The 14,334-nt window shown below is 44.3% G+C and overlaps 1 protein-coding gene across 1 annotated transcript in view; it reads right to left on the reverse strand.

The window, feature by feature from the left end:
* Positions 1–14,334, reverse strand: part of hcn4 (hyperpolarization activated cyclic nucleotide-gated potassium channel 4) — a gene marked incomplete at both ends in the record, with an annotated part of 153,250 nt that overhangs the window by 17,970 nt on the left and 120,946 nt on the right. The window contains 2 exons of the mRNA XM_080769617.1: positions 8,890–9,133; positions 10,713–10,859. Of these exons, the coding sequence (XP_080625743.1) occupies positions 8,890–9,133; positions 10,713–10,859 (391 nt within the window). The remainder of the gene's footprint in view (positions 1–8,889; positions 9,134–10,712; positions 10,860–14,334) is intronic.

A 14,334-nucleotide genomic window follows, 5' to 3' on the forward strand; every position in this document is an offset into this window, starting at 1 on the left:
TACATCATATACATAAGACTGCAAGACTCAAACTTGAAATTGTCAGTGCAACCACACTTGCAATTTCTCAGAATTGTGCGTGTCTAGTTTCTATCTACTGCCGCCATATTTGGGGGTCCTTGGAATGGAAAAGTTTTGGGAATAGTTAGTTGATAGTTCAGGAAGGCACGGAAGGCAGGAGGTGTACATTGCTAGCTCGCTCTCTGCAGACCCTCCGCCCCCTCCCATTCATTCATTCATTCACCCTCAATCTAGATGGTTCACTTAGTCTTAGGCAGTCTTCATAAGCAGATCACTGTTCACACTTTATGTTCAGCTTTATCCCAGCGCTGTTTCTGCCGTTGTCTGTTCTCAAACTCCCTCCACCGCAGCCTCCTCCTCTGCCATAAGTAAATGTATTATTCTGTGGATGTTATGATATTAATTTGTGTATCTTGAAGGGCTTTAAGATCTTGGGAGGGAAGGGCTCAAGACTATATGTTTGTTTATGTGGATTTTATGTTCTGTGGAGTGTATGTTAATCTGCATTTTAATTTATGCCATGGAGGGTTCTATGTCGATGTAACTGTAACTCTGTATCTCATGCTCTGCTTCTGGGGGGTTTGTGATCTCAGATTCTGTTTGCGCAGCTATAGGTAACCTGTCAGCATGAGTCACACCTCCAAACTGGATGCAATTTATCATTGCCATAAATGGTTAATCCTGAGCTGAAATGTCTAACTGAAGCTATTCAAAAAAAGGAGAAGCAGGAATGGAGTAAGAGACACGTAAGAGACAGAAAAAAAGACAGAGTGAAGAGTATAACAGCTCCAAAGCTCAGGACTTCCAGGGACTATAGAGATTAAGGCAGCCCATGATTCACAGAGAAGCAGCCCTGACTCTATATGCTCTCTCTCTCTCTCTCTCTGGGCCCTCCCGATCCCTGCCGTGCTCGTGAGCCGCGGACTCAAAAGGCAAAGTGAGCCATCTTCTTCACAAGTGCAATCAAAGAGCACTCTTGATAGGCACGTCTGACAGACACATGGGGCTGCTGTAAGGTCACTGAGCTGTATTCCTGCCAGGAGAGAGAGAGAGAGAGAGAGAGCTGAGTGGGCAGCACGGGCCCCACACCAATTACTGCAGGCGACAAAGGATGACCTATAACGGCACAATGAAGCCTCCGTCTGGGCAACGAGGGGACTGCCGAGATGCTGCTCGGATAACTGCCTGCCTGCCTGGCCGCGGCCAACTACACATGTTGCCATTGAAGAGCAGTAGTAAACATGTTTCACTGGCACTGCACACCAGGGTTGTATACAACTGGCTTGTACAACCCGCCCCAGAGCAACAAATGTATGCCAAACCCGGGATATATCTCGGATTTATTGCTCCTTTGCCAGTTTCTTTAATGTCTCTTAATCCAGAATTACTAGTATTTTATTTACAGTCCGTTGTTTTTAGCATCCATCGCTAGCCACCGAAGCAGACGTAATCGAATTTCCCAAATCTCGGCTCACACGCGCACACATGCATCTTTAGGGCTCAGATTGGGATGATGTTTAGAGCTTAATAAAACTTTAATCCGACATCGCAATTAGAAAACTAATGTTTACATCGGCAGATGACGGCCCGGAGTGAAGCTATGAACTGGAATGTTATCACTACCGGTTGACAGAGCGAGTTCACGGCTCTCTAAAGAGTTGTGAACTGCTGGCACTGGCTCAAGTTAGGATGGCGAGGACACCTTGTTCCCCTTCATGCATCCCAGTACCAACACAACCAGGTATGTGATTGTGATGCTAGGTTTGTTTAGCCTAAAGCTAATTTACGAGGTTGGGAATAGCAACCTCTTTGATGGCCGACACCATCCTAGCCTTTTAGGTTTTCAGATAGGATGTTTTCAGGGACCCACACAACTAGCAAGTCTCGTCGCGGGATACCAGTTGATACACAGCCCTGGCTCAAGCACGTGTTTTGTCCTCACCACTAGCATCCACTGTGCTAGCATATGGCGCAACGAGGCACCATGCACTCCGGGGAACAAGCTTCCCTCCCTCCACCTGGCAGCCTGCGACAAGAGGGCATACAGCGGTCTAAACCTTCAATGACTAAGGAACTGTACTCGCCCGCCCTTCCAACCCTCCCCACGTTCGGGGTCCCGGCCCGGGTGTAGTGGCTTCACTCCCGGTGAAGCCGGTGAAATAGTGAAGGCTCACGTCACGGACCGCCTGGGCGGTGCTGTGACCGATGACAATGCTGTCTCCCATTGTTGCTGTGTGGGCTAGGTCGACCTTTGCCACGTATTATAACCTTGATGTGGCAACTTCAGACCTAGGCCATGTGGTTCTTACAAGTTCTTAATACAAAGTGACACAGCTCTGTTTACACATTCCCTTTCATTTATTTAATTTAATTCAATGTTATTTTATTTTATAGGGGTAACATGTTTCATCGTGAGCCCAAAATGGGCTTGGTAGCACTCTCTGTCCCATGGTGTTAATACTGCAGTCACATTGTCCTCTCTCCCTTTCTCCTTCTCACTGTCGCGCCATCTCTCTCTCTCTCTCTCTCTCTCTCTCTCTGCCTGGCATGTCTCCTGTCATCTGGAACATGTTGCATCTGCTTGATCCAACAAGCTGGATGACACAGTGCAGGCACAGCCGCATGCATCAGCGTGTGAATATCACCATGGCGGATGAATCAATGCCTTACATGGGGATGTCACTTATGAACGTAAATGGTGCATTTATATAGCGCCTTTATCCAAGGCGCTTTACATAGATTGTGCATTACATTCACCCATTCACACACACATTCATACACCGATTGCGGTGGAAGCCATGCAAGTTACCAACCAGCACATAGGGAGCCATTTGGGGTTCAGTGTCTTGCCCAAGGACACTTCAACATGTAGACAGGAGGAGCCGAGATTTGAACCGCCGACCCATGGATCATTGGACGACCTGCTCTACCTCTTGAGCCACAGTGCAACATGCGAGGGGTCTTCACGGGAGAACTCGCACAACAGAAATCTGAACTGGAATATTTACATTGAACTGGTATGTTTACATTTAACTGGTATATGTTATGTGTGAAGTGAGGGGTGCTTATCATCATACATGATCTCATTCCAGCCAATCACAATTTGCGTACTCACTTTTGTCTTCAATGTTTGTGTTTACACACTTTTGTCTTCAATGTTTGTGTTTACACAATGTTTGTGTTTATACAAACACTCAAAGCTGGGAATAAGAGTGGCTAGCGCCCCTCAAAAACACATGAGAGCGTGTGCAAAAATGTTATGTTGGAACATTTCACTCATAGAAAACAGTATAGTACACACCACGCCTCACGGGACATAGCGACATCACACACGAAGCATTATGCGCCAACGCGCCACACACAGCAGCACACATCGTGCGGTGAGCGCCACGAGCCATACATGCCGGCGCCATTCATGCATCATGTGGCCTATCACACTACATATGCTGTGCACCACACTGAAGCTGTCCCCATGTGTAACCCAGCTGATGTGAGTGTACCGAAACTGAATTTGTGAGTTCACACAGACACAGTAATGCAAGTCGACACACACACGCGCAGACGGTGAAATAGGTCCCTCTGTCCCTGCCCATAATATTTTGATGGGGGCTGCTTGTTGACACTTGTGAAGCACAGAGAGTTCCACATGCCCACCCCCACCACCAGCCCAACCGCATCACTCACCCCCAAGCTGATGCCACGCCAATTAATTTCATGAATGGCTAACTCATGTTTGGTAACACACTCCCCTGTGGTAGCTGGGCTTAAGCCTGCCTCACTTGCTCGCCCTCCAGGGTCACAGTGCTGCCGCCTGCGAGAGCAGCTGGATAATGGAGTCAGGAGCACAAAAGACTTGTGCCCTTAACACCTTGCAGGAGGAAAGGCGATAATTGCAGATCCGAGGCTTAAGATTAAAGTAAGCGAACCCGCTTCAGTTCCTGTCTGCCTTTTGAAGCCACACTTTGCACGATCCTATTCATATTCAAACCACATTAACCCTGGTGTCCCCCATTTTGGGAAGATTTATGTAAAGTTTTCAATTTATTTTTGATAATAATTCAAAGAATCCCCAGCAAAATGAAACAAGTAAGCTATGAAAAATAACAGATCTATAAGCTGTAGACGGAGAAAGACTATAGAGGGGTTCAAGTACGTACAATATCAACTTCATGTTTAAGAACCACTCCACTGACTGGTGTATATGGTATGAAAACGAACCCACATAGGGCATGGTTCCATTCAGGTCCATTAGTGCAGACCCTGAAGAGGGATACAGAAGAAGGGGAAGTTATTGTAAGGCTTGTGTTTGGAGAAAGAAGACGGGAGCCATGTGGTCTGAAATGGAGATTAGTTTTGGGCGGTATGGGTGCGGATAGATTGCATGCCCATCTTTCCATTATTTCCCCGGTGACCCGGGGAGAGGGCAGCAAGGGACAGAGCGGAGCAGTGGAGGCCGTAATTAAACTTCCACAGGCCGGGTCATGTGACGCTAAATGCTTCGCCGCCGTTTCTCATTACTTAAACAGTGTTGCCTAAATGATACGCTGTCAGTCTGCGAATTAATTGGTATTTGGCGAGGACGGTATGGCAGTGTTAACGTGTCAACATGTGTCAGACATGCTCTCTGGGGAGAGTGAGAAGACTGGCCGCCCACCTTCTCGCCGTGAGGAGTATAGGCACATACTGTTACATGAGCACATAAAGTACATAACATGGTCATGTTTTGGCCACTGCCTTGTACTTTCATGCAGCATGTGATCTGCCAAGTAAAGTCCAAAGTGTTTTAGTGACTTTCTTTTTAATTATACATTAAACATTATACATATTTTTTGCCCCTTTTTGAGTGGTGCAACCACTCCTATAGACAGCTATGTGTGTGGCTGTGTCCCTGGGTCTGCCCCTGTGTCCCTGGGTGTGTCCGAGCACGGAAATAGCGTTTGTTTTGCAAAGCAAACAGCAGGTCTATGAATAGGTCTGAAACTTGCAACACCGCAAATTGAGAGAGAACGACACCTAGTCGACAAAATGGGTTGCCTAGTCCGCACATTTCCCGCCACGCTTCGCTTGTTCATCACCTCACAGTTGCTTGGTTGGTTTTGGGGGGCTGGTTAGCTTATTTCTGACACAAAAAGTTGACTACACTGGCAACCATACTGCCAACTACTTCTGCTTGCTGATTGTCTGCCTTGTCTCCAGCAACAACCTATGGGGATAACATCCCATAGTCTGTACGCCATGAAGAAGACTCACAACATAACCGCTCCGTCTTTCTTATATATGTTATCTATGATACTAGCCATGTGGAAATTGACGCCAGCAACCAGGCATAGAAGTGGCAAATAAAGGCCCCTTTCCCACCATTTGGTTCCCAATGGGAACCGGTTCAGTTCTTTTTGGTTCTTACTCCATGAGCCAGAGCTCCAAAATTGGAAAGTTAATTAGGAAATGAGTGTGCAAAACCATATCTATATTAGATTGGTAACACCATGACACTTCCCCAATTCAGTACTTACACGAATACAATGATTTATTTGATTATAAATTTCACATTTTTAAATATGCAAATGAAGCATTATGTAGGAACATATGCAAAACAATCACAAATATGAAAAAGCTACTACTGTGGAAGGGTTACCATGTATTCATTTACTTGTATTGATCCTATAAACAATTTAATATAGGTCTAGTTTTCACTCAGAACACAATAGTTCCACCTTAGAGAACTTTGGTTCCTATACCTAAACTACTGCGCTGAAACTGACACAGAGGCAGTTATAGCGGAACCCCGCAGATAATAACAATCAGCAGGTAATTAATTGATTTAATGAATTCTTGTTTTACTAGCTTTTTTCTGACGCTCCTACGCCCCAGATGTCCTGAATCCTGACTGTCCCAAGTAGTTCAGGAAGCGCGACGGAAGAAGGAGCATGTATTGATCTTAATCATTCCCACACATCGGTCTGTGTTGTATACTGCTACTGGCACACCTGCCAGGGAGTAGCCCCCACTGGGAGGACATAGGGTATCAGTCCTACCCCTCCCGTTCAACATTCCCTGCACTGTCACAGCAACATAGGAGACGTTACTGCAGAGACAAGGATAGCCCCCATCCCTGGCTTCCATCCCCCGAACTGGCCAATTGTATTCGTACACAATAGATGCTCGGAATGCTGGATGCACCACGGTGGATTCGAACCTGTAGTCTGGGTAGCATTATTTCGGGTGGTATTTTACCCATTCGAGTGCCTCCTATACTGACCTCTTTGCACAAGTGGATTTCATGTCAAGTACAGTTGACTGTTTACGCCAATTTGATTTGTGAAGAAACAAGGGCTCAATGCTGCAGTGCACATGAAGTGTTAAGTGTGGTGATGAGTGGCGTACGACATGCCACTGCTAAAAACCAGCTAATAACAGAGGCAGAAGAACATTTCTTCTGTTCCAAAATGCAAACCCGACTTGACCTCTTAAGAGGCTCATTTCTGACAGATTATGCATATTAAAATGGAAAAGGTTTTAGCTCTACAGGAGTGTTAAGCTTAATTTATACTGTGTCACACACGGCAGAGTATAAATCATAGCCATAAATCATAGCTATAGCCACCCACCTATATACGCAGTGCTCAATTTGTTGGGATTTTCTTACCCACTATAAACTTGGTCGCAAGCTTGCTTCAACGGTGCAGCTTCATCTGGGCCCGGGCAGTGCGGGGGGGGGGCACCAAAATAAACCAAGGCGAAAACCTGTGTGCGTCCTCGAGTTGCATGCGTGCCCTTGAGATCTGTTCAGAGCTAAAGTGGCCCATCCTCCCCGCCCGGCCATGCAGTGAGTTAAAGCTATAATCTATAACTGGACATTAGGACAAATCAAACGACAAAAGTAGCTGATCTACATGCTGAAACGTGCTCCTCCGTCCCGTGGTAACATGTAGGCTATGTGAGCTGTGTCATAGAGCATAGCAGTGGGCGCTGTTTTCTGGACCCACTGAAATTATCTTTTCCCATCCCTGATGATGTCACGTGCCCGACCAACACATTCAGTCACAATCAAACACAATATTCCAAAACATCTCTGAACAGAAGCACGGATACAACAAACATATCCCCAACAGCAATAAAAGTGTAATGACCAGAGCGATGGGGGATATCAAAAGCAGGGACATGGAGTTACCCCTTACCCGTGACATAAGCAAGTCCCTCTCTCTTTTATCATTGCATATTATGAACCACCTCTCTGAACGTTCCATGTAATTCTCACATGAGCTCATGTATCAAACGTCTATCTTATAACCAGTGCCGGTTCTAGGCCTTTTGAGGCCCTAGGCAACATATTATACAGAGCCCAAAATGTTTATAAACAAATCACAAATGTTTATAAACAAATCACAAATGTTTATAAACAAATCTCAAATGTTTGTAAACAAATCCCAAATGTTTATAAACAAATCCCAAATGTTTATAAACAAATCCCAAAATGTTTATAAACAAATCACAAATGTTTATAAACAAATCACAAATGTTTATAAACAAATACCAAAATGTTTATAAACAAATCCCAAATCCCTTGGTCCTACCCCCCCCGACCATGAGACTTACTACAGGTCAACTGGTAGTGGTCCTACCCCCCCCATGAGACTTACAAATCCCAAATGTTTATAAACAAATCCCACATGTTTGTAAACAAATCCCAAATGTTTATAAACAAATCCCAAAATGTTTATAAATAAATCACAAATGTTTATAAACAAATCACAAATGTTTATAAACAAATACCAAAATGTTTATAAACAAATCCCAAATCCCTTGGTCCTACCCCCCCGACCGTTATAACATAAAGTGTCTCTGATTCCAATTTGCCTCAACAATTACTAATTAATACAGAATTGGTATAAATTGACTCAGTTGCTGTTATGACCGGTGGAGACTCAAAGAGTCTCCTAAGAGTCAGACTCCGCCGGTCATCAAATGGGGTGTGTAATTGAGAGAAAATAAGTATTTTTTTGGGTGAACTGCTTCTTTAAAAATAGTCGATCTTCACTATTTCTAAAAAGGTTATTTTAATTAATGGAATGCTTTTATTTGTAAAAGAAATTATAACTAAGTAATAAGTAAATAAGTAAAAATGGGATATTTACTCATGACAGTATCAAAATGGTCCTCGGTCATGACCCAAGAATGGGTCCTGAGCCGACCTAGTGTTTGGGACACGCACATGATGTCATTTTGACTATGCATACCTCATGGCACTCTAGCACCTCAAATGCACTAAATTAGACACACCGACTCATCTGACCCCAACTAATTATGCTCAGGTCTTATGGTCTTATGCTCAAGATGGCTCAGGGTAGAGCAACTTGCAATGGGCCTGGTTTCCAAGATAGACCAGTTGACCATACCTGTCAAACTACTTCAAAAGAGTGAAATACGGCCTGGACCATGGCTCAGTGGTCCAGGCACCTTGGCTGGTAATCCAGTCTGGCAGTGTGCCGCGGGTTCGACTCCCGATCCCGACGGCCTTTACTGCATGTCTTCCCCCCATCTCTCTCCCCATTTCCTGTCAGCCTACTGTCTGTCCCTCCATAAAATATATAAAATAAAGGCGAAAGCCACAAAAAAACATTAAAAAAGAGTGAGATACGTCCACGGGGCACAACACCAGAGGGAGCTCAGCTGATTTCATTTCCCCAGATTCGGCACAAACACGGGAATTAATTAATTCTACTTTTCTGCCACCAAAATGTGGAACCAGCCATCAAAAAAGTGCGACTCCTTTTAGCTTTATTGTATAACTGTACCTCTGTACTTTTTTTTCTCTCCACCGTTAATGACATATTCAATCAAACATACCTGTGGAGTGACACTACTTACCCCCAAAGTAGGAGCCATCGGAGAGCTTATTGGTCTCCTTGCTGCCCTTGGTGAGGACGCTGACCACCCCGTGCTGGATGAAGTACATCTTTTTGCCGATGGTGCCCTCCCTGATGATGTAGTCGCCCGGCTGGAACACCTCGAACCGCAGGAACGTGAGCATGGAGGTGACGAAGTTGGGGTCCGCGTTGGCAAAGAGGGGCATGGAGGCCACCAGCTTCCTACAGTTGAAGTTGATGATTTCCTGGGGGGATAACGGACAACGCGTAGATTTTTCAGGCACTCATTTTCAAGTAAAATAAAACGAAACTAAAAAACACCCAAATCCGTAAATTAGGGTGTAAAAACCGCAGTCCTCCTAGGAAGAAAAAAAACTCGCACCCTGGAACCCCAACAAACCAAACACACACATACACACGGGAACCCCTTTTGGTGTTTTAAGCATTATGTAATAGTTTAGCTATTGAAAAATAGCAGATCTACAAGCTCATAGCGCGGCACCGAGTGCCGTGCTACGAGCTTGTAGGTCTGCTAATTTTTTTTTATCGTGAAAATGCGGCACAAATCTTTGAATATACTGTATATTCTTTCAGAGCGAATGTTTTTAACTGAAATCTTTGCTTCTGAGGGGTTCCTGGAATAACAATAATTTTCAGACGGGGGGTCGGCGGCCAATTTTTGGGGTCCTTGACATGAAATATTGAGCACCACTTTCAGAAGACATTTTTAAAATGTCGATATCAGGCCTAAATGGATTAAGCTGGGTGAACCTTTTACTGCTTCACCCAGGAGGTGGGTGCTCAGATGGCGTGTGTATCGCCAAAGACACGGGGGAGCCAAGTGACGAAAGTAGGCAGCTTGTCGGATCAGTGGTTGTCCTACTGACATCATGGACTGTGATAATGGTTACCAAAATCCTCTGAGCAGACATTGTATTGAACCGTGCTTTCCTCGAACTGTGCTCATAACTGCTAATAACATGTTTGTTCGTTAGTTCAATCAATCAATCAATCAATCAATTGAGGGTGGGGAGGGTGATATTGGTCATTGCACGTGATATGGGCTGGGGTGGCACCTGTCAGCAGGGAGCGTTGGGTGAGAGGAGTAGGACGAAGGCTCTGGTCTACGTCCTTTCTGTGGGGGCTCCTAACTGGCAGGCGGGTCAGTAGGGTACAGCAGCAGTGTGTGTGTGGACTGGGGTGGAATCAATGGGCTCTATGTGCACACACGCTGTGTGTTTTGGAAAGAACTTGCATGGCCCCTTCCCTATCAAACAGAGTCAGGGTGCTGCTATTGTGCATGTTGGGTCACTAGAAAGAAGTAAAGAAGTATCATCGGTAACACCTGTGAAGTAGGGAAGCGGCTTGGAAGTAGGAAGAGTTATTCTGTGTCCATATACTGTAGCCCACCATTGGCATTTGACTATATTGCAGAGAAAACAGGGGGCGGGAAGGAAAGGTAAAATAGTGCTGTGATCCTCTAGTCCGGTGGTTCCCAAACTTTTTCGTGTCAAGGACCCCCAAAAATACATTTATTAGGCCACGGACCCCCCATTTGAAAACATATGCCAGTGACCCCGATAAGGGAGGATTTTTTGGGCTCTAGCAGTTTGTCCGATTCATATTAATTTCATAAACCCCCAGTTCCACACGCATTATGCTACAGACCCCTGTTAATTTAACTCTGAGAGTGTACAAATTTGTACACTCTCTGAGTTACAGACACATAAGGGTCCATTTGTTTCCTAACTATCTCTAGCTAGGTACCCCCTGGAACTTCCTCAAGTACCCCCACTTTGGGAACCCATGCTTTAGTGTACTTACCTCTCTCAGTGGCTCGTTCAGCTCCCCCAGGATGCTCTCCTCGTCGAACATCTTGCCCTGGTAACGGTGCTCATAGTAGTCATGGATCCTCTGCCTCATGTCCGCCGGCAGCTTGTGGAAGGACATGTACTGCTCCACCTGCTTGTACTGAGGACACACACACACACACACACACACACACACACACACACACACACACACACACACACACACACACACACACACACACACACACACACACACACACACACACACACACACACACACACACACACACACACACACACACAAATAAGGTCAGACCAAGGCCACAGCACTGCAGCACAGACAGAGAGAGACGCAGCCACAGGCAACTAACTGTAGGCTGACATAGAGGTCAGAGACGCCAGGAAATGGAGGATTAATATCAGAACCTTCAGAACCCCCCAGTTTTATATTATGCAGCAGGACCCCCAATTTACAGAACAAGACCCTCTGAAGGTCATTATTACACACCATGAGGGACCAAAGAGATGAAAGAGCAATGCGATTATTTTACCATTATTTTGGTGATGGCTCATTCATACAGGTGGAGGATTGAATTCACACTGAAATAAATCTACTATGTTTCGAAGAATAATTAAAGGGACTCAGAAGAGAAGATTTCTTCAGACTGTTTGGATAAATTGTTAAAAAAGAAATGCCGATCTACAATCTGAAAAGCTCAAAAATACAGAATATGGGGTTTGTGTTAAGAAAATTCCCCCTCCTCTCTTTACAGTAGGTCTTTAAAACAAATGCACGTAACTGTGTACAGTACATAATTATGATACTCAACAAAGCATTGCGTAGCCCTATATGTTCAGCCCACTTTCCTTGCAACTTCCTAGAACTAGTGTGGCCAGGTGGGGGCAGCGTGGGGTGATGACAAGTAGTGTGGGTGATGTGTCTCTAGCATCAGCTTGCTTCTGTTATAACGTCGGTAAGTTTTACATGCAGTAGGTTTAGTTTTATTTGCAATGCGTTCTGTGGGGATAATGTTTGAATTGTAGTTAGTAATGTAGACAACCTGTCATGATTTCCCTCAGAGTGCCGTTGTGGTCCATGCGTGGCGTTTTCCACGCCGTGTAGTTCATTCAGTCAGTGTCTCACTACAAATGTGGTTCTCTTTAGTGAGCAACATGCGGGCGGTATGGGGACCCAAGTCTGTGTGTTCAGACCCACCCGGTGTCTTTGGTGAGTCCTTGGCTCATGTGTATAGCCCAGTTGCCCAGTGTGTATAGCCCAGTATGCATTTTATGTGATAATAGGAGTTCATGAAATGTCGCTATTATCGGTATGCTGTGTATTCAGTATTCACTGTCTTCTATGTCCATGTTCTACACAGAGGGTGATCACCAGTGGTCACTGCTTTAGCCCTCTACTAAACCTCTGGTTACACGATATCCACGCGATTCCACAGTAAACAAAACCCCAACTAAAATCCATTCTGGCCCCTTTCAAGCTCTGCTGTCGACCCCTTTCAAGCTCTGCTGTCGATAAAAACAGAAACCTTGTCATTCCGCATATGCACCATTTGAACTGCTCTCATTAGTGACTGACCAAAAAGAACTGAAGACAGTGGAGAGTGATTTTTTTTTTTACTGTGGGTTCAAATTATCTTAATCTATATGCAGCGCATCATGGCGGGCGGACCAGCAGCCAGAGTTGTTGAGAAGTGGGAGGACGTGTATCAGCCTTGTTGCTGGCAATCGATGGGTCAGAAGGAAGCCTGCTGGGCCAGTCTGGATGGACACTTATGAGGGATTATTGATTGCGAGTTATTTTCTAACGAAACTAAATTCAGTCCATGTTTTTCCTGCTGTCAAACTGAATCACGTTTGGGGGTCAAGGCAAGCTGTAGATGTACTGGATGACCTGACTGAAGTGGTGAGGATTTGTTGGATTATTTTTGAGTAAGCTTCTTTCAATTTTGTAATTTATTTGGGGATTGGCTTTTGGGCTTGTTTAAAGCTACATTCTGTATGTCCGTTTGGTCTCTCCCCCGACAGAGAGCTATAATTGCAACGATGTTTGAAGAAATGTAGTAAAGACACATCTAAATGTCCAATCCAGTGCACGGTCAACACCAAGTAACTTTATTGACAATGCGAACCAGTTGTTGCCCCAGTGAGAAGAAATGGGGAGACCGGACTGGCCCTGTACAAACATAACTGACACAAGGCGATCAGCATCATTTCCCCCATTGCCCTGTGCCTTTGTTCAGTGGTGGAAAGTAACTAAGTAGGCTATGTACTCAAGTACTGTGCTTACGGTAAGTAGTATTTATTGTATTGTATTTTTGAGTGGTGCATTACGCAGCTATGTGTGTCCCTATGTGTGTCCCTGTACAGGTCTGTCCCAGCATGGACAACTGCAACACCTAAAGTGTCCAGTAGAGAACAGCACAGAGTAAAGTGGCACAGAGTACACTACAGTACTACGACCGTATGCGAATGCAAAGGTTCAATTTATGTAACTTAGATAGCATTTTATGTAGACATAATCTATAATAATAATATCTTTGCTAATAATGCAGAGTTTCTGAATTTTGAATTACCATTCAAATAATGTCATGTAGCTAGTTATTTTACAGGCCTATGTTGTGAAAATGTTGTATCCTCCTTAGTGCAAAATAATTCAATATTGTGTTAACGGTATAGCTCTGTCAGTCTCTCTGAAACACAGAAGCCATTTTGTACAAGAGAGTCGTTCTTGAAAATGCATTTAAGTATTCTCTGCTTGCGTTGACTGATTGAAGGGAATGTGGACAGTGGACCAACTCCAGTGTGCATGTGTAATCACAGCTGCACACTGCACAGTAGCATTATGGCATACAAGATGAGAGAGAGAGAGATTGCCTAATCTGTGAGGATTTATAAAAAATACATGATCAGGAACCGTACAGGCAGGATTCAAAATACGTACTTTTTGGTGGCACTGTTTGTTTGTGTGTGTTTATGTGCTTGTATTTGTCTTTGTTGTTTGAAAACCTCACATCACCAAAACAGTTTCTGTTCAGGATATAATTTAAAAATAGCAAAATTATCAGATCTGCAAGCTCAAAACGTGTCGCTTCACCAGCGTTTCACCGTGTTTCAAACTGTATCACCGTATCTGATACTTTAGGATGCTATTGTCTGATGTTGCAGTGTGATCAAGTAAGTAATTAAAATAAAATAAAGAAATAAAAAAGTTTAAATATGGATATACAGGTTTCTGCCCGACAGCAACGATATTTAGATTTCTGGAATTAATAATAGGCTAAAGTACTTGTACTTGTACTATACCTGCATCGAGTGATCTTGGTTCATAGAATTTGATCTATTGTAGATTCTGACCTTCAAATGTACATCATTTTTGTTTTGATTGTATTGCTGTATTGTTGAATTGTTCTTTCTGCTTTGGCAATGTAAACGTATATTTTCTCATGCCAATAAAGCCCTTTGAATTGAATTGAATTCAGAGCAACTTCCGATAGATAATTTGTGCATAATGAACATGATGTTGTGTGTTGCTGCTGTGGCTATCCATGCATAGGGCTGTCACCCTCATGACATTTGTGACGTCACTTGATACAGCCTGCCATGGCGCTGGTCATTAC

Source organism: Protomyctophum bolini (assembly GCF_963924005.1).
Source record: "Protomyctophum bolini genome assembly, chromosome: 1".
Classification (NCBI taxonomy): Eukaryota; Metazoa; Chordata; class Actinopteri; order Myctophiformes; family Myctophidae; genus Protomyctophum; species Protomyctophum bolini.